This window comes from Toxotes jaculatrix, chromosome 22 (genome assembly GCF_017976425.1).
Source record: "Toxotes jaculatrix isolate fToxJac2 chromosome 22, fToxJac2.pri, whole genome shotgun sequence".
NCBI lineage: Eukaryota > Metazoa > Chordata > Actinopteri > Toxotidae > Toxotes > Toxotes jaculatrix.
Window position 1 is genome coordinate 9,000,891 of NC_054415.1, and position 21,201 is coordinate 9,022,091.

Here is a 21,201-nt window from a genome sequence, read left to right on the forward strand (position 1 = left end):
CAATACAGTTTCAGGGCCGATTCACACCTGTAGTGCACCAGACAGCAGGAGGAAGGCAAAGATGAGTCATCACACTCCTCTGGGATCATAAAAAGACTGTGCTAATTCTAAGGACGTCTTCTTTGTGCTAAGTTGAAAAACCTTGTGGAATTCACATCTCAGCTGTCTCAAGACTAAAAAAATCCCTCTTTAGCTTTCTTGCTTCTCCTGTCTCCATCTCTGTGTTTTAAATAAATTCAATAAGTGATATCAATCAGGGATAATTGCTTTTACCTAGATTCATCTCTTGAGTGTACTTTAAGTGTCCACAGTGTTTAGGAGATTCACTATATCATAGAGCATGTCCAACCACAGGCAGTTAAAGTGTAAATTAGTGAGGAAAGGCTGCAGTGCTGTAGATCAATAGGACAAAGCTAATCTTGCTGTCAGTCAAGGACGAAGCTAATTCCACTGACAGTCTACAGTGAAGGCCTAATTTCACTGAAAGACAAAGAGGAAGGGCTCATTCTGTTGGAAGTCAATAGCTCAGCACCGGTTTCATGCAAAAGAAGCAAGACAAAGCTATTCAACTTTTTTTAAACAGAGGGAAAGGCAACGGAACTCAGCATTTGCTAAGATAGCTTACATTGTGGGGTTACAGGTTACATTACAGGAAGGGAAAAAATGCGTTTTTGCGTAGCTGCTGTTGAAGCTCTTCAACAAGAACTATTCTTGCATCTAGTCCAGAGAGTTTATTGTCGACTGAAAGCAAAATATCACTGACCTCAGTACAGCATGATTTGTCTGGGGACTATGGATGGAATGGGATTGCCAGAATCTCTCGTTGGCTGGTGTGGAGGAGACTTTGTTCAGGTCTCTGCTTTTTCTTTTTGCATAGCTCATGGTGCAGCACGGATTGATATCGAGAATTTGTGTTATTCCAACTTACTTTAGTTTTTTTCCAAGTCAGTGTCAATTTAGGTGAACGCTTACTTTCTGACTAAAAGGGAATATACCTGGTCCATTAGAGGCCAATGAGACGAGCCTGCTCTCCCTTCAGACACAAGTTGAGTCTAGAAGTCTGGAAGCAAAACTTTATTGTTTGAGGGGTGTTCAAATTATTACTGAAATTGAATTTCATTGGTATTCTCCTGGAAGGGGAACATTACATCCTTGCACCATTTATAGTCTGACTACCACCTGCGATTGACTGTAGGGCAAGTCTGCCTCCACCGCTCGTAAAACCGAGAGAGAAAGTGAGGAGTAGAGGGACTGATGAGATTCCTATTCCCTTCCCCACACTGCTCATCCTTCTCACTGTACATCTGTCTTTCTTTTTCTGATTTCCTACTCTCTGTTCCTCTCTCTTCCACTCATGCCTGCTTCTCTTTTTCTGGTTTGCAGGTGTGGGTTTAGTAAGACAAAATGCAGCAGAAGCCCACAGGAGGTGTTTGAAACCGAACGCCTACCACATCCCACTGCTCCCGGTGATAGATCAGACCGTACGCCAGGGCTGCTCTGGTGATTAATTGGGCTGGGGGCGCGGACCATGTGCTCGCTGTATTCTGGATTCAAGTCTGGTTTGTGTTATTTACCGTCAGATGAAACTTCGAGGATCCTTACAGAGGAACTGGGTCATTACAGCAGCTATTTAAATGCAGATACTGGATTTTTGTGTGCTTTTCCTGCACAGACACACAAGAATAAGGGGAGAGTACATATAATAGAAGGATCTGCCTGCTTATTTTAAATAAAACTAGGAAAATAAACACACAGCACTCTGGCCCTGCTGTTTAAATGACACAGAAATCATTTATTCCAAGAAGGACTCAATGGGAGTTAAAGGTAACATCAGATAGATGGTACCACATTCCTAGGCAACATTTGTCTTTATGAATTTTCAAAAAGCTAAGATTAAATACCCACCAAAGACTGACAGCCTTCTGTGTGAGACTGCTGAACAGTAATATACTGGAGTGGGATAATGATCCTCTGCTTTACATCCCTATGGCTTCCAGTCAGAGTGATTATATAGTTGTCTGTGCCTGGCAGTTGGACAGACAGCTGCACTACCAATTAAGCCCATTCAAAAGCAGGCAGTTTAATTAGTTGAAGGATAGTTGTTGAAGGGGGCTCATTCTGAAACATCCATTGTGAAAAACAATAATTACCTACAGTAATGTTAATTGCTCAATATTTCTCTCATTACATCCTATAAAAAGTGTGATATTTTGTAAACCGAAATTATCTAAAAGAATTTCCACATTAATAACTCGTCTCTTGCCTCAGTAGTATGAACTGATCATCAGAATTACATCCACACCACATTTCGTTTGGAAAGGAAAGCTGTTTTTTGAACAGTGGATATTTTATTTTGAAAAAGCCAGTGGAAGCTCCTGGGTGAAAATGCGTCTCGCTCGAACGTCCACAGTTTACAATCCTTCCACCACAGCCTGCTAGCAGCCCCTCTCCCTGCTTGAACAGACACATGCACACACTGGGAAATAACACGTCGCGGGGTGGCGTGGAACACGCATACGCACGTGGCGTGCATGCAAACTAACACTGACACACACACCCACAAGTGTAGCCACATGAAGACATATGGCCATTCCCACCATAGGGGAGGAAGTATAATACAATAAGCCAGAAAAGCTTTGGCAGGGTCTACATGTTATTCGTGTGTGTGTGTGTGTGTGTGTGTGTGTGTGTGTGTGTGTGTGTGTGTGTGTGTGTGTGTGTCTGTGTGTGTGTGTCTGTGTGTGTGTGTGTGTTAGCAGCAGAATCATCGGCCCTTCCATTCCGTGAGGAGGCCATTTTGCCTTTACGCCTCAGTGAACCTATGACTGCCAACCAGTGAAACAGACAGAGTGAGCAGAGTGAAAGGAAAAGGGGTGGTGGGTTGGAGGGGGTAAACATGGAGAAATAGCATCTTTGGACTAATAGAGGAGAGGAGAGGAGAGGAGAGGAGAGGAGAGGAGAGGAGAGGAGGGGGGAGGAGAGGAGAGCTGCTGCAGAGACCCAGGTGTGTGGAAGATGCAGCAAAGGAGAAAGTGACATAGTAGATATGGCAGTATGAAAGCCTGTGTGTGTGTGTGCGTGTGTGTGTGTGCGGGGTGTGTGTGTGTGTGTGTAGGCAGGTATAAGTGTGTGTCATTTGCCTAAGCCTCTGGATTTGTCTCTTCTGAGCGATTCAGAGGGAACATAGGGCTTAAGGCCATCACACTGTGGGGATTTATTACACAAATGCAGTATGTGCACACCAGCGCTCACACATATTGACATATAAGGTACAGAGAAAACTGACAAAGAAAGACACACACATATAGGGTGATAAAGCAGAGTGAGCGTACATCTCAGTGTGCAGCAGTTTGTTGGCGACCGTACTGCTCACTTTCTGCATTCCTTCAATAAAAGCTAATCCTTTAAATTTCACCTAGAGTCAAGTATCATTTATTTCCTTGAGGCTACTGCAGACCTCCGTCTGCTTCTGTGGTCAATCTGCTTTTTCAATTACACGACTTTATGAAAAAGATATGGACCCTATTAGACTGAATATCTGCCTGTTAGCCAGTAGGTATCTGCAAGTATGAACTTATGATCTCAAGAACTTAGGATCTGCAAAAAAAAACATCTGGTTGGAAATTAGCAAAATAGTGAATTTCAAATTGAGCACGTTGAAAAAAAGAAAAAAAAATCTAGACTGGACATGCAAAACTTTGAACCTTGCCTCAGTTACTCCTCAAATTAGTTTTGTGCTCACGTAATAGTTTGGTGGACATTAAGCAGCTTTGTAATATTTTTCAAATAGCTCTATCACTCTTTCTCTGCTTCTTTACACTGTCTCCTTCACACTGTCCTAAAGTTGATGAGTAGGACAAGGGGATAACTGTTTGTGTGTTTTTCTGACAGAGCCAGACTTTGAGCGGATTAATGTGATCTAAATATAAACACTGCTAATCAGGACATCAAAACAGGCACAGGGAGACAGAGATATATACACATTCAGACACCCTTTCATGTTTGCCACACATACACACAGACACACAAACTTTTCCTCCGCACAAATATGCATGACCACGGTGTTGCCTTGTATCTGTCTCATTTTGTCATTTTCATCTGTTTCATCTTTCAGGCTCAGAAAACAAGTCTGAGAAGAAAAAAATCAAGGGTTTCAAAACAAGCAAAGCATCCAAACCCTGCGGTTCATAACACGATCACAAGTTCAACACCGAACACAAACTCACAAAGCTGCGTCCTTAGGTGTGATCTATAGAGAAACCAACAAAGGAGAGAACACTAACATGGTTTCAGGCTCTTGGTTTGACATTAAAACATGAAATCCTTAATTGTTAAGGACAACATGTATTTACAGACATATAAATACATGTGCACGAGTACCGGCAGAACAACATACACACAGCACTCTACAGAAAAGAGATAATAATGTGTCCTGCTGAGATGAGATCTCACCATTTCTCATAATAGCAGCCATCATTTGATTAAGATGTATGTATTGGAGAGCTCAAGAGACTGACAGAGCAGCTGCAGACTTCCTGCAGCAGAGACAAAGAACAACTTCAGCCGGGCTGAAACAAGAAGTTAGACTGCAGGGAGACAAAGCCATGTATTTTTCGATGTCATTGAAAGCTTCCTGCATTTTGCTGTGCTGTAAGAACAGCCGGAGGCATGTGCGTTGAGAGTCCAGCTTCGACCGCAACAAACAAACACACATATACACGCGTGCACACACACTTGGAGGTAACACAAGCAGAAAAACACTGCTTGCTGAGCAGCACATTTCCTTGTATTTTCAACCTCATGAATTTAGAATAGGGTCGGAGCCTCCTGCAGGAACAGGTGCACACCATTTTTTTTGTTTTTTCATGTTAGTTTTCTATGCTTGTGAGGATTTTTTTTTTCTATAGATACTTAGGGCACCAAAACTGCAATGTAACCAAAACCCTTACACAAACCTTTTAATTCAATTTAATTCAAATACTGGCCTGAGATACAACTCTAATACAAAACAAAACTTCCAAAGTGTCTCTCCTCTGTGGGTCTAACTCTGAAACTGGGCATATGCACTCACACACACACACACAGACCACGTTGCCAGCATGATTCTGTGAGTGGGAAGTAAAATAAGAGGAAACCCCCCCTTGGAAGCGGCGAGGAATTCTCTGTTGGAGACCAAATCTGACGACATAAACTTTCTCCTCCGCAAGCAGGAACTCCACCCCATCTCTGCCTCCCTGCCTGCATTCCTCCACCTCTCCCTCTCTGCTGCTATAGCAACACAGCAGCCACATCCAAAACACACACACTCAAGTAATAAATTCAGCCAAACGACTAAATAAATAATTTGTGAGGAATGGATTAAAAAAAAAAAAAAATCAATGCATGAGCAATGCTAACCTCTTTCCTTTTAACTAGATTTTTTACTGGATGTCTGTTTGTGTTTAGGTGCTTTAGCTGCCCATCTGTTCAATTAAAAAAAAAAAAAAAAAAAACCTGATCTATACCAGAAAATAAATCTATCCGCAGCTTAAATGAGAAGGCCCCTGCAGTCACAGCATCCACACCACCTCTTGTATCTGCGCATAAAATTACATAGAAAAAACATGAAAAAACATGAATCATGTATTTCTTCAATTAACTGCTGCATAAATTAAAATATTAACCTAAAAATCTCACATCAAAGGACGGCAATTTTCTACGTGTGAGAGCGAGGAGAGGAAGAGAGAGCATTAGAGACAGAGAACAAGAGGAATCCTCACATAAATAAGAAATAAAAGGTTTAATACAAAAAGAATGAAAGGAAAGTTTGCACAGAAGAAAAACTGTTCCGCCCACATCTTTTCTCAACATACAGAATATTCAATACTTGTGTGTTCTCTGTCCCACCTTCATTTTTCATTTAAATTAGGGCGTAAAAAAAACAAAAATACAAAAACAAAACACATCTCCACTTCTCCTGCTATGGCAGAAAAGACAACGAGATGCTGAAAGGCAGAGCAAATAGATGCATCCACATGCACCGGTGCCTCTGCTGCTTCTGTCTCCTGTCCCCTGCAAATAAGTGGTAAATAAGCCAGAACTTGCTTCCACTGGCTGCTGAAATCTAACTCCCCGTTTAAGGAAAAGGTCTAAATTCTTGTTATCAGAATCGCCATGGCAACAAGACAGCAGTTTGCTGCTGGTATCGACTGACGTCCCACAATGTTGACCAAAATCACAGTGGTGCGTCATATCAGCTGCCACTAATTCATGTTAATTCAGCCCGTAACCTGATGATGGACGTACGTTAAACTCAGCTCCTGTCCATTTACATGCTGTCTGCACGTCACTGTCAGTGCTTGTCAAAGATAGTTTGTGAGGGAAGAACCTCCACTCTGTAACACCACTGTACAACCACGAGTGAACTGAGAGTTTTCTGCGGTTCCAACAAATCCAGCAGAGTGAGACGTCTTCTGTGTAGTGGATCTCGTTTCATCACTGTCACGTCTGGCTCTCAGCTGAACTTTCATTCATATCATATCAATAATTTAAGCTGACAGACTTTATATATTTGAACCATGGCCTTTCAGTATTAGGATCAAGAAGCACATGAAAGATAAGGTGTGTGAGATTAAGGAGGCCAGTCTGCACCTGTGTCATTTCAGTGTGACAGATACATAGGCTATTTAATCAAAATCTAAACAAATGGCCTAAACATAAGTATTGGATAGGACTCAGTATTGGCAGATATCTAATATTAAAGGACTTAGACCTTAAACTTGATCTTTTTGTATTCAGATAAAATAATTTTGCATTAAATGTCTTGTATCCCTTTATTTAAAAAAAAAACGCATTATTTGATAAATTTCTTTATGCATTCCTAATTTTTTCACCTGAGAAGCACTTGCGGCGACCCTTAGAAAAAAGCTAAGCGTAGAGCCCTGACAGAGCTAGTTAAAACCATTTCATAGCCACCTTTTAAGCCTACACAAGGTGTGTGCATCAAAGGATTTAGTAGTAGACTATTGCTTTAAATTACTTGAAGCTACAGGATGCCAGTGTTTGTTTATCATTTGTCTCCCGGGGTTGGCATCCAGCATGGAAGTCCCAGATGTTTGGAACTTCCCATCGGCTTGTGAACACAATGAGAGTAGCCGAATGAACCATTTTAATTGGGATTGTGTTGCCAGGAAAGAATTGAGGTCCAACTTTTACTTCCTGTCAGCTGTTAACAAATGCTGCAACCTGGACCCATTTAGAATGTTAATGACTGAAAATGCGTCTGTCGCTTTGCTCTCTCCTTTAAATACAGTAGTTATTTTGCATTCGGGCCATTTTCGGACTTGTTACAAATTTGTTGGCACTCTTCTTCCTTCACGTCCACCTAACAGGGTTAGTAAGTAAATGCCTTCAACAGGAATATACTTTTACATGTACATCTGGCATGAGTTTCAGAGGGTCTGAAGGCTTAATATGATGAGGAGAGAAGGGGGATGGTTTCCGTATAGGCCTACAATATTTATGCTCACCTCTACTTCACCTCTCCTTGAATTTAAAACAATATTTAAATAGTTAAAGTAGTGTATATGTAAAGCTGTGAGAGAGGTACTGTACAATGCAATCATGTAAAAGTGAGCTGACATTTCCATGACCTCTAAGTAACAACGCTGAATACTGGCAATGAAATAGTAAATGTGGCACAGAAAGACCATAAGACATGAGTGTATGTTTACGCATGGGTTGCACACGTCGGTGTGTGGAGAAGCTGTGCACTTCTGTGAGTGAACAAGCGAAAAATGTAGCCCTGTCCTTCTTTCATCTTTTTATGTTCTCCTCTTTCAGTTTATCCTCTCAAAGCATTCACCTCATTTTCAGACTGTCCTCACCTTACCAAAAAAAAATAAATAAATAATTGTTCGACCACTTAAAATGACCCATCGATACCTATCTGACATCTTGTTGCCATGTGAATTATGGCCATTGTCATGAGACACTGTTTTAGTGCCACAAAACCTCTTAGGGAGGGTGTCAGATTGGATGGCTCACCCCAATCATGGCTTCATGGCACTGAGCCTTATAATTCCTTTAAAAATATTAACCCTAGTTAGAGGAACAGAACTGGCCTGCCAGTGTGGGTCTTCTGACCTAACCAGAATCCTGAAGGTGATGTACTGGGTCCCCTTCTCATCAGATCCACTCACACTGTCACCTCCTGTAAACCCAGTCTTTAAGAACAGTTTTACAGAATGGCTTTCCTTAGTACTTTTATTGTGGAATAGCTTTTATACAGCTAATTTCTATGCTTGTGTATTTTTTGTAATACTTTTATTGTGGATTCATACCTCTTTTATATTTTTTAACAACACTGCACACTTGTTTGCTGCTTTTATCTCATGCAGTTCTCTTAAATGCTGCTCATGTCCTGCCATTACCTTTTAGCTTCTCAAATCTGGAAAGCACTCTATGCCTTGTGCTTGAAAATGCTTGAAAAATAAACGATTATTAATTAAATTTTGCTTTGAGAATGACTGAGAATCAGCCCTTTATTATTGTCTGGCTATGGTCGCGATCTGGAATAAAGAAAAGAAAATTATAATTACTAAAGGAAAGCAATTGAGCCTGGCTGGTTGTGGGCTGTTTGGGGATTGCCTCACAACTGATCCCAAAACGCTTGCTTAATTCTGAAAGGAAGTGATATCCGGTTATGTCATTTATATTTAAAGACTTCCTGCTCTTTTCCTTTGCTACTATCTCCATTCATCTTCACTCCCCCTTGCTTCATTCATCTGATTTCTTCTTCTCTCAAACTCTTTCATCTCTTATCCTTCCCTGTCCATCTTGTCGAGGCTCTTTTCTTACTTATTTTTTTAACCCCCTTTGCTTCATCATATCTCTCTCTCATCACATAAAACACTGACAGTATTCTAAGTTTGCAGCTGTGAATGTATCACTGACATGTTCACACTCAAATCAAGTGTTAACATTGTTGGATTTTCAGTCTTTTCCGCATGAATGTCTCTCCCCTTCCGATTACAAACATGCCAGCGGGTATGTTTTCAGGTGCCACCACCAGCTGCAAAAGCTCAACACCATTTCTCAACAACAGTGGAAAGTCACTGCACAAGTCACAAGTGGGAACATGCTCTAAAGAAAGATGCAATGATATCGCTGCATATGGTTTTCATTTCAACTATGTTAACATTCATCAAAGAGAGAGCAGTAGATAATTTTAGATGTCGGTATGACAAGAAACAGGAAGTGAAATTCAAGCGTCTACACAGTTGAACAACTTGAGCGAGCAATTTCTGAGGAACACATCTCTTTAAAGTACCTCACCGGTTCGAAGACTGCCAAACTTCAAAATATTTTGTAAGAAATGTATGTATTTCTTATCTTAAAATTCTGGTTTATCGTTCAATGAACCTGTCTTCCTTATGAAAAAGTAAATGTGCATTAAACCAATGCCAGTGTCTATCACTTGATTTAAAAGATCAACACAGTTATTTTTCCCACATTCATGGCGTCTGAAAAGAAAAACAAGAAAACAGAGAGAGAAAGGAAACGCAGAAACAGTCAGGCAGTGCTTCACACAAGACAAATTAAACACACACGCTACAGAAGCAGGGAAAAGACGCACATATAATGAAAAACACAAAACCAGCAAACAGGGGAAAAAGAAGAAAGGCGAGGGTAAGAAGAAAAAGTAAGTGAAGATGTAAGGCCATGTCTAAGCCTGCATAAATTCCCATTTCTCTTTTGAATAATAACAGTTTCATTCTAGAGTGAAAAATGGGGAAGGCTTCGGTAAGTGGTGAAACTTTTAAATCCGTGGTTCCGTGCTGGCGGAGTAGGAATAAATTACTCTGTCAGAGTCAAACTATGGAGACACAGCTAGGTTGGTTAAAGCAGGGAGTGTCGGAAATGCCTCCAACCCTCAGCAATTACCCATCATTTGTCAGGTTCTGTTGTATAATTGGGTCTGCACTACCTCTGTCACCATCAACAGTCATTTAGATGTAAATATGAGGGCAGGAAATGTAAGACAGGCACAGGACTTTGATAGGTGCGACTTTTCTTTTCAACTGAGATTGTGTTAAGACTTAAAGCACTAAAGAGTATGAGATTGTATGGTGTTTGACACGGGGTTCAGACAAGGGGATTGCATCAGATGAGGAGAGCGCAGTTTTCCTTGAGGAAATTGTGGGAAAATGTATGTCAGTGCACTTCACTCATCTGTCTCTCTGTGTCTGTGATTCTGCGTTCAAACAGCAGACTGTATGTCTCTCCTTCTGCTTTAACTTTCAGATTGCTCTGTTGTTTTCTTTTTGTTTTTTTTTTATAGCTTTACATCTTCCTGCATTCATTATTCCATCCGGGCCACGCTTCATCCTCACACTCGATTCTTGAAGACTTCTGAATAGAAAACCAAAGCTGAACTTTGAGGAGCAAACAAAAAAAGTTTTCAAAGATGCAAACAAGGGCTGGAGGCCAACAGGGGAAACGTATACCATCTGCTCTCGCTCAGTGTGTTATCATTAACTTCTTCCATTTCTTCTCTTTGTGTTCTCCAAAAAAAAAGCTGAAATGTTTTAGAGCCAAAAAGAAAAACATCAATGGCAAAATTAAAATCCGATGTCAGTTTACAAGAGTTGTGTGAAAACCTGGGGAATGTCTAGAATATCTTTACTGTGATTAAGGCAACAACTGACCCAATAAGCTACTTGTGCCACCGCAGGAAAAGGATAGTGAAATGGATGGAGGATGGCAGGACAATAAGGAAGAAAGTGTGTGAAGAAAGAGACAAGAAAAGTCAGAGAAACAAAAAAAGAAAGAATCAGAAAGACTCTGACCAGTGTGAGAGGAATAAACAGACAAAGAAGCAGATGGGGAGCACCGATTACTGACATGGATCGCTGTCGAAGCAACCGCCGAGCCGGAAGAGTGGTAATTCCGCCCCATTCACTCCCAGCTAATCAGCCTCTGCCAGCTCAGCAGCCATCAGCCTGTTGGGTGATGTGTGCGTGGAGGAAAACAGAGAGGACAGAGTGGATGTCCACACACATGCACGTGCAGGTATCCAAGTTTGATTTATTAGCAGCAGGGCGGAGAGTAACGAAAGACGTCCACAGCAAGTTCATCAGCCAGCACTCAATTTCCAGTCCTGCCAGGTGGAAGACAGAAGGACTCATTTGTCTGTGTGCGAGAGGCTTTCTGCATTAGGCCTCGTCTGGTCCAGCTCAAGAACCATGGCTCAGAAATGTTCTACCAGAAAACAGAAAGAACACCTCAAAGTCACACACAGAGACCTCAAACAACAAATATATTCCAACCATTGGTCTGAATCTCTCTCATTCTTATTCTGTACAGCTGCAACTGCAAATCATCCAGCAACTGCTTGGCCGATTTGTCACACGAAGTTGAGAACAATTAGTTGTAGTAAATTCAGGTTTGCATGGATTTTGCAAATAGGACGCACCCAAAACTGTCCTGTTTCAATCCTACCAAAAAATCTGCATGCGAAATGAAACACAGACCTGAATAAAGACAGTCCAGAGAGACCCACTGGACCGGGCTTACAATGACCTTAAGATAATTGGACCAATGCAAAACAAGCGAGGTCTAGAGGTTCCACTGGACCTAAGGTTAGAAAATGCAATTTATCATGTTCCATTTATAATAATTCTATTATCTGTCTCCATTTTTTGAAAGCCAATGTAGAGCACCTGGGCACTTAAAATCAGCATAATGTCCTAAAACATTCTTATAGCATTGCAGTAATTGTTGTTACCATTACAACAACATTAAAATCTTTTTTTTTCCACAGCGACTGCACCTAAATACTGATATTTAATTTACTTAATGGGATTAAATGAGGCTTAAATGACCTGAGAGAAGGTAAAGGATAAAAGAAAAACAAGTACATTTTGTGGGATTCAGGTGAAGTATCTACCCCAGATAATAATAAGAGGTTATGGTTGCTTACCTGCCAGATTTCCTGCCCTGCAGGCATCTTTCTAGCTCACCAGTTTTTGGCTCACTGTGTCACAGATTTTCGTAGCTCTCAAATCCAGTCAGTTCCCGGGTTTGAGTTTCTGTGTGACATCCTTCTGTTCAAATTTGGATTAAGGATTAGAACCTTCATGAGGCACAATTATCCAAGACCGATTTCCAATCAGGTTTTATTTCCTTTTACGTCTAGAATCGCACAAAAAGAATAACAGCATCAATCACAGTACGCCCAGCATGCCAGTATGTTTCAAAAGTAATCCAACTGTCAACATGACAGTATCTCCCTTTTCCCTGTTTGTAGTGTTCTTGATCTTTGCTATTACATTTGGTTTCGTGGCTTGTGATCATCTACCTCCTCCGTTTGCTGAGTAGAAATAAGGAGTCTCATTTTCTCCACAGTCTTGCATCAACATACGATGTTTTGGATGTGATCACGAGAGGCTGACGACATCAAAGTTAAATTCCGCTTTGATCGCTGACTGTAAATCTAATTTTCTACAAATGACACTCCGAGCTTAAAGCCACTAAGCTACGCTAAGCCTTTTCCCAAAATCATCAAAGTGACAGTTTGTAAAATGGTGTATATTTTTTTTCCCACCAGAAGCAATGGAAAAGGATTGTCTTTAAAAACCTGCTCCTTTATACGTATGTACTGTAGGTATGTGTTTGTGTACATACTTTTCTTTATCTGTATGTGATTCACACTAAAATATTTGGGAAAGTCTACTTTCTACAGTGGAAAAGAACTTCCTTTATTAAGGAAAATTATTTAACCCTTTGGTTGGTTGTCCACACTATCCTTTTTTACAGGAAGAGGTTTTTTTTTTCGGGTTGGAGCTCTTTAGGACAGAACTCTCAAAGCATCTTGAACTTTTAAAGTCAAAAAAGTAGTAATTTTTTTGCAGTGTTCCAATAAATATAGAAATATCTTGTCATTTATTTTACCTGTGACCCCAGAGCCTTTCTGCAAACAGAGATGAAAAATGAAAAATGAAAAAAACATATACAAGGAAGGAAAGAGGAAAAAAAAAAACCTCAAGTTACTGGAGCAGAACGGTGAAGAGGCTTGAAAGTGCTTTTAAGTTGTGCAGGCAGATTCCTACTCTCAGAACACAAAACACACACTCACATCAAAACAGCACACAGGCACAAAACACACACCGACACACATACCTTCTCGCATAAACACACATAACGTCACTTGTATATACACATAAACAAACATGCAGCCATGAAATCACAGTGAAAACACACATGCGCCTTGCCGACATAAGCTCCGCAAACACTCACACGCAAGCACAAACACACAAACAAACACACACCTATGTGTACCAACTGGTGCAGTAATATTGCTGAAATTACTTTTGGGGCTTAGCAGCAACTGGCTGAGTTTTTTTCTCTTCCCAATCTGTTAGTGGTCGAAGAGGCCAGAAAGGGACAGAGAACAGAGGGCGTGCATGCACACACACACATGCACACACACACACGCGCACACACACACACACACACACATACCATACACCCATAACCCATTTCTCTCGCTCTATCTGTACGTCTCTGTCCAGCATCCTCTCTTGCTCCATCACAAGGGAATATGAGGAGTCCTCACCTCTGTCAAGAAAACCAGTGGAGCTGAAGTGGACACAATTTAGCTAATTGATATCACAGAGCAACACACAAACAGCACAGGCACAAAAGCACATTTCAACATGGCTAACACCATACAAAAGCATATACAGTATGTGCTGAACTGTCCCTTGCCTTCCGGTGTACTCTAAAACTTCAACTTGACGATATGACTCTGCTTGAACAAGAGAAATTTATGTTTCTAGCTACAGGGCCTTAAAATCTGTAACATACTGCATGTCAGCAAAACTGCTTTGGAGGAGGCAAATCTAATTATTCCTTCATTTCCCAGCCACTAGCAATCACTGAGAGGTGGCTGAAAATACTGGGGTGGTTTGAAAAAGCATCGGAGGCAAACCCCAGAGTTTTCTGGGAATCAGTGGGTAATTTCTGTTGGACTTTATATCGGGGCAGCAGGGGAAAATTGCTAAAAATGGCCGTTTCAGCTGGATGAGATGAAATTCACAGAGCTGCTCAGGTAATAATTACCATCTTTAGATGTCCTCTGGCAATACTAATGCCATCCGCAGAGAGCTGTTAACTCCTAATAGATATTGTCAATTCCACCCAGGTGAGAGATTGGCAACATAAGGCTAACATCAGACGGACTATAATAGAATCTGGAGACTTAGAAAGATGTTAATGAGCTCTTCAAGACCATTTAAATTCTCTGGTAAAATCACACAATCTATTTTCAACAGGACAATGAAAGCAAACACTGTATTATACATGTTTCATCCTAAGCAACAATGATGCATGGGCCCACTTAAACCAGAAATCAATTTTACAAAGATGAGCAGACCACAAACCAACAGCATAAACAAGACTACAAGCAACTGAGAGTTTGGGGCCTTTCATGAAGACAACAAAGACAGCTTCACCTTGAGATGAAAACCAAGGCTGGTGTAATTAGTTACAAATGGATGGGTTGATGTTTGCGCTCCCTGTGTGTGTCTGTGTGTGTGGTGATGAATAGTATCAGTCTTATGTTGTGAGGGGAGTGTAATCAAGGACAAGAAACAGAGAGCTAAATCGACCCGAGGGACATACACATAGAGAGAGTGGGTTTGTGTGCTTTGTGCTGCTGCTTCTTCTTCTTGAGCATTTATCAGTGTTTCCGTGGGTGTCTGTGTGTGTGTGTGTGTGTGTGTGTGTGTGTGTGTGTGTGTGTGTGTGTGTGTGGGTGTTAGAACTCTGAGTTCAATATAATCACTGTAATCACCGTGATACGTTTGAGAATTCGTACATGTAAAATACATCCTTCTCTTTGTGTCACACTACATTATATATCATTATATTTATAACACTGGTGCAATGTAGTATAATCAAATTCATTTCCTAAGATCATTATAGTGTAAGAGTTGTTCTCCTACTGTGTAGAAGACTTACTAATTCATTCCAGTATCCTCATGAATAAAAATATATGCTATAATTTCTGAGCTAAGTGATTTTCCTACAGGAGGGTGGTCTAAAAATACTGCACACATGCTTATAAACAGACATTAATATGTGTAATATGCATCACAATATATTTCAATTAAAGTATGATTCCTCTTCCCTGAATAATACAACATAAGCCAGTAACAAGATTTGGATAATGACAAGAACGGCCTCCATTGTTGAGGGCAAGGAGTGGACTGAAAGCGAACTAAAGAGGCAAAGCTAAGCAAAAAGGCAGAAGATTAGTTTAGAGCCAGAGAACTAATTAAATGAATCTGGAGATAACCGTTTAATTATTTTCTCTCAGGCCCTTTCTCCTGCTCATTTTCTTCCTTTCTTCATTACCGCCTTCCAGAGCTTCTGCCGAGCGGCCAGTGTCAGGGGGAGAGGTGACTGTTCTGAGCCACTGAATTCACACACACTAACACACAGATTCACCCGCAGCCTATCTCATTGACACGAAGTCCCTCTCAGTCTCGCGCACAAGTACGCACACATGCTCTCTCACTCTGTCTGCAGAATGAATGTAGATGTGGGGTACTTTTAATCCCAGATGTATTCCATGGGGAAGTAAGGAAGGGTACTGTGAAGGAGAAAGGACCGTGACTCGATTTAAAAAATGTCTTGTGTCTTCGGTAAGTACACTCCCACGTCTTGCTGTATAGAACAGCGATCCATATGCTCCAAACACAACTCTGTATAGGGGGATGTAGTCTCTCGGCGTGGCAAGATTCAGCACCATATGCTGCTATTTCCACAGCGAGGGTCAACAGCAGGGTGGCAAGGTGCACAGAGAGACCGCCCTTTGAGCACCTGTTTTGTTGAGCTTCCACTAACTGAGCAATAAAATGAAGCGCTTCCAGGTCTAGACGCACCGGTCTGCTGCTGATTTTGGTCTCTTTGGTGAGAAAAAAAGGAAAATTAAAAAAATAAAAACCCATCCTCTTCATGGAATCAACGGGGTGTCAGATAAAAGCAAAGATTTCTCATTGCTTCTGGTCTCTTTGATGTAAACTATGACATGATGCACATTTTACCACCAGAAATGGATCACTACCCTCCTGTATGCCCTTTGAAGCCACTCCCTGATAAATCTCCCCCAAGCTGACCTTTGTATTATTTGTTCATTAACCTTTGATCACTGGGCTACGGTGGCTTATTGTGTACAAAAGCCAAAAAGCATGTGCATTATGCAGCCAGTCTGCGAACAGTTACTAATGATGAGTAAACACATTTGGTCCATGTTCACTGAGCTGTGTCTTCTACTAGTTCTGCATGGCTGGTAAACCATTGATGGAGGTGACACCACACTGGCTGCATATGCTGGAAAAGTCATGGTGAGTGTATTTCAGGGTGTGGGCCATAGTAGAGCAAACTGCACAAAATCTTCGGTTGATTATATGCAAGATGATGAGATGTGTCCTTCAAGGCACGACATTAGTGGAACAACATCACATCACCAATTGATTTAATGTATATAGACAGAAATAAGTTGAGGTAAGAAAGCCATGTTTGTGGCATCTCATCTGAAGTGCATGCGAAGGATTTCACTTTCCTGTAGCACCTGATGTATGCTGAAATATTACAAAAACCCCACTGACACAACAATTATTTGTCATCCAGATGTGTAAACTAGGCAGCCATGCTAACGGTTCTGTGAGGCTGTACCTGAAAATCACCATGAAAATAACCATAAAACAACAATGAACTGGAATATAATGCAAAATCCACGAGGCTCCGCTCTATGGAATTAGTTTATTTTAAATCATCTTCATAAACCCTCATGCTTCGTCTAACACCATACTCTTTCTATATATTTCCTGCCACAAAGAGGAGAATTCCAATTTTACATTTTCACACTTAAAGAGCAAGCAATAATGGATTTCAAATTTGTTGAGTTGTAATCACAAGCCAGTAAATTCGTAGAGCATTGCCAGCCGTGGCTTAATTGCTACTCGAGTCTGGACAAAACTGGTAACATTCATGTAAATGCTTCTTCCGAGGCTTCTATCATAATCAATGTCAGGGTAATGTTATGAGACTGACTAACATCAACATTTACACAGGCTACTCTCATTCAGAGCAATAGCCTGCAGATCAGTCAATACTGGGACATCATTTTACGGCGATTAGTTTATGTTGAATGCCAATATCCAGTTCTAACGCTGAGTGTAGTGCGACGATCATTTATGTGGACGTGTGAGCGTCTTCAACACCAGCATCTAGAGTTTGCATCCAAAAGTTATTTCAAGTTTCCCCTGACGCCTTTTGAAACAAAAAGATTTTGCTGACTGCCGCACAGACTTGGCTGAAAAATTAGTTGTGCAGAATCTTCTACATAATTCCTCCTGGGAGTGGAGCATTACAGCATATGTGGAGCAAACGAAAAGCAAACAAAAGCAGGACATATTCAGTTTCAAAGACTGTATTGGAGGAGTAAATATTTAACTTTCTCAGTGTGTTAAATAAGAAAATGCACAAGACAAGTACAGAGAGGCATGACTGGGCAGAATTAAACAGCCTCTTTAAACTAGCCATTGCACCCTTGCACTCACACTCTGTAACCCCTGACTCGCGCTAACAAGACTTGGGCGCCAATTGTGAAACTTTCTGGTGATTAATATGCATGCGCACACTCCCGCGCGCACACACACAGATTGTCAAGAATCATCGGTGAATGATTACACACCAATTAATATGGATGTTTGGTATCAGTATGCAGAGTGCCTTGTAAGCTGCAATCATTACACTGCAATCACAAAATAATCACCTAGAAACTGCCCGCAGCTCTGTGTGTGAGCGCGTGTGTGTAAGTGTGTCTAAAGATGTCCACCTGTGTTACTATATATATATATATATATATATATATATATATATATATATATATATATATATATATATATATATATATATATATATATATATATATGTGTGTGTGCATGTGTATGTGTGTGAGTGCATGTGAATATCTCTGTGTGTGTGTTTTTGCAGAGGCAGGGAGTGCTGTGCATCTATATGAGGACCCATATCATTATTCTGTTGTTGTTCCCACTTCCTTGTCCCATTCTTCTGCTATTCTCTGTCTCTCCCTATCGCTTTCTTCCACCCTACAGATTGATTCACAAGTATTGCGCGCACGCATGCACGCACGCACTGTGGACTCTCCCTTTTCGGTCACTTTTTCCCTCTCCCCTCCTCAGCCCTCCTCGCCCACATTTTTTTCTGCTCTCCCATCCCTTTTCATCTTCTTGGTCCTGTTCACATCTGCAGAGCCGCAGAGTAAACAAGTGACTGACTGCTGTCACAGCATGTAGCCCTATGCACACACCCCACACACACACAAACACTCAGAGGGTAAGAGAGTGCACTATCTGCTGACTCCCAGAACACCAAAAAACACACAATGCTGAGGACTGCTTTACCCTTTACAGTGGCACACATGCACACCCAGTCACACGCACTGATCTGAAACCACAGTAAACATCTATGTGCTGACTGCCGCAGCTTACAGCCCTGGGCGAGCCGGATCCAAACACGCACAGAGACAGAGATGGACGGATAGACAGCGGCACAGACACAGACAAAGCTGTCATCTCCGCATCAGCACACAAACAATGCCGGAAAAGCAACAGAGGGAAAGACTGGAGTGGAGGATCAACAGAGAGCGATAAAAATAGAAAGATCTCCGCTGATACTCTCTCAAATGGATTCTTTACATGTCTTTAGCCCTGTCAGTCTGTAAATATTTGTCAACATCCAACGTGACGTGTTTTCAATAAACATTTAAGACACAAACAGGGAAACCAACAGCATTTTCATCTGTCAACATCACTTTCGTAAACTGATTTGAGGCTGCATTCACCCAAACTTGCTGCTCTCAGGACCACAGGGACCGCGCTTTTAAGTCGTACATCAAAACAGACAAGCGATCCATCTCTGAGCGTCTCTCTCCTTCTCTGTGTTTCTGTCACTCTCATTTACTCTAGTGCAATTTACCCTCATCTCGCCTGCCACCCCGCCTCCTAATGAAGGAGTGATAGTCGAGCATCTACTCTTTTGACCAGGTGACAAATTAAAGGAAAACTCTGTATGAATGAGTGAAGGAACATAACGAATGCAGATGCTTTCATACAGTTTGTAGTTTAGATTCGGTGTAACTGCTTGCTCCTTCAGATATCAGCCTTAATTTTAAGTTTAACTGATTTCAGCTGTGTCAGAACTGGGTTCACATTACTGTGGATGCAAACTGAACATTTCCTGCTGCTTCATATTAAAAGTTTTCCACAGCTGTTTTCCACCGAGTCAGTTGAGCTTCTTTAGCTGTGCAATATGAAACAGCATCAGACAGCTCCTCTCAACCGCCATCATCAAAACACCAAATGAGGAAATATATTTTGGAAATTGGTGTTCGTCCCTCAAGCAGAGTTCACAGACTTCGAGAGTCTATGCCGCAGCGCATTAGCAGCTGATGTGGAGACTTGTGGTGGCTCAACACTTCACATTGTTCTTCAATTTGTCAGTTATCTGTGTGTCTCTAATCTATACTTGCCTGCACTCACTAATGTTTCTTTTTTGAATTTACATCTGAAATAGGTCGTGATTTAGAGCTTGTTTCGACAATTCCATCAACTTGATGCTTATACAATCTACAGCCTGCGATTTACCCATAGAGTGAATTTTCCCCTGGAGTTTCCCTTGAGAGTTTCCACTCTGTTCTTCCTATAGTTCTCAAATTACAGACTAAACCCAGTGATCATGTACCATCCCCCAAAGTGCACTATGAACATCATATCATAGTTATTGTATCCTAACAGCAGAAAACAAGCGGCAAACTTGCCTCCTTATAGTTTTACTCCTTACAGCAACGTAGCCTTCAGCTCTGCTCTCACTGAAATTACAACTTGCACTAAAGTGACAGATCAGTAAATGCTTTCTGAAAACGTAGCACACAACAGAAAGGAGAGTTTTAAACTTTGCTTCAAAAACTTTTAAAGGGGAACTGGAAGAAGAAGTTCACTATAGTTTAAACACACACCACAAAGTACCAAAAACACTTAATATGATATAGAAACACCGATGCAGATTTTGGCACAAGGGCTGAGCTATGGAAAGATTTGCAGATGACAAAATATTTAAGAGTCATACGTAAAAGATATCATACGCACAACAGTGACTTTTAAGTATTCCTAATTTTAGGATTTCCCAGTTGCCCCATCATGGACTCCCAAGAGTCCCTGGACCACACTTCATGATTAAACCACCCAACATCCACATATCACAAGAGTCACAAAGGCTTCATCTAAGTGAAAGAAACAAAAGAAGAGGAAGCTCATACCAGTTTCTCTGGAGATCTGTATGAAGGCCTCCACGCCGCTCTCTCCGTAGTTGCCCTCTGAAGCAAGCGTGGACACGTAGTTCCACTCCATCGCCGTGACGATGTCCATCATGGCCTGGGCTTGGTAGGAGTCCGGCGGTACCACGCGGGAGAAGAAGTCGTAGCGAGTGTTGTCGCTCAGTTCTGGGGCAGTGGAGGCGTAGCTGATCTGGGGGATCTGGACACGGAAAGGGAAGAGTAAAGAGAGGACACTGAGGAAAGGATTTTGTTTGGCATGATTATGCTGGCTGTGTTACATTCTACATATTTAAAATTGTAAGCTATGACGTAAGCTATGAAATTAATCACTTCACATTAGTCATTTTCATCATGACAATCAATTTATTCACCTACTGAAAGAAAAAATAGGTGAGTAATGCTGTGATTATTCTCTCATCTATATTACATTTTGATGCATATTTTGCTGGGTATCCGTAGGAAACAGTTATAAACGCTGCTCACTCCCTGTGAGATCACTGTGATTAATAATTCTGCGGGGTGTGAGGGGAAGTTGTCATCACCAATACTGAAATTCAACCGTAGACTCATTGTTGCTTCAGAGATGTGAAGGAAGCAAACAAACAATTCGAGGGTAAGCTGGTGAATGATTGGGAATCTGAATGTTGGATGACACAGAGAGAGGTAAAAGAAAGGTAAACTGGTGATGCAAAGAGTAATTCATCCTTCAACACTGACATCATGGCCGACAGATTAAGGGCAGACAGAAGAAGATTTGACGCTCCAAGATGTAACACAAAAGAGACAGCGGGGAC

At 41.2% G+C, this 21,201-nt stretch overlaps 1 protein-coding gene across 1 annotated transcript in view; it reads right to left on the reverse strand.

Annotated features, from left to right (window-relative positions):
• The window catches only part of grm8a (glutamate receptor, metabotropic 8a), a 117,331-nt gene extending 96,815 nt beyond the window's left edge, over positions 1 to 20,516 (reverse strand). The window contains 1 exon segment of the mRNA XM_041029981.1: positions 20,390 to 20,516. Coding sequence (XP_040885915.1) covers positions 20,390 to 20,501 — 112 coding nt within the window. The 5' untranslated portion in view covers positions 20,502 to 20,516.
• Positions 20,517 to 21,201: the final 685 nt, after the last annotated feature.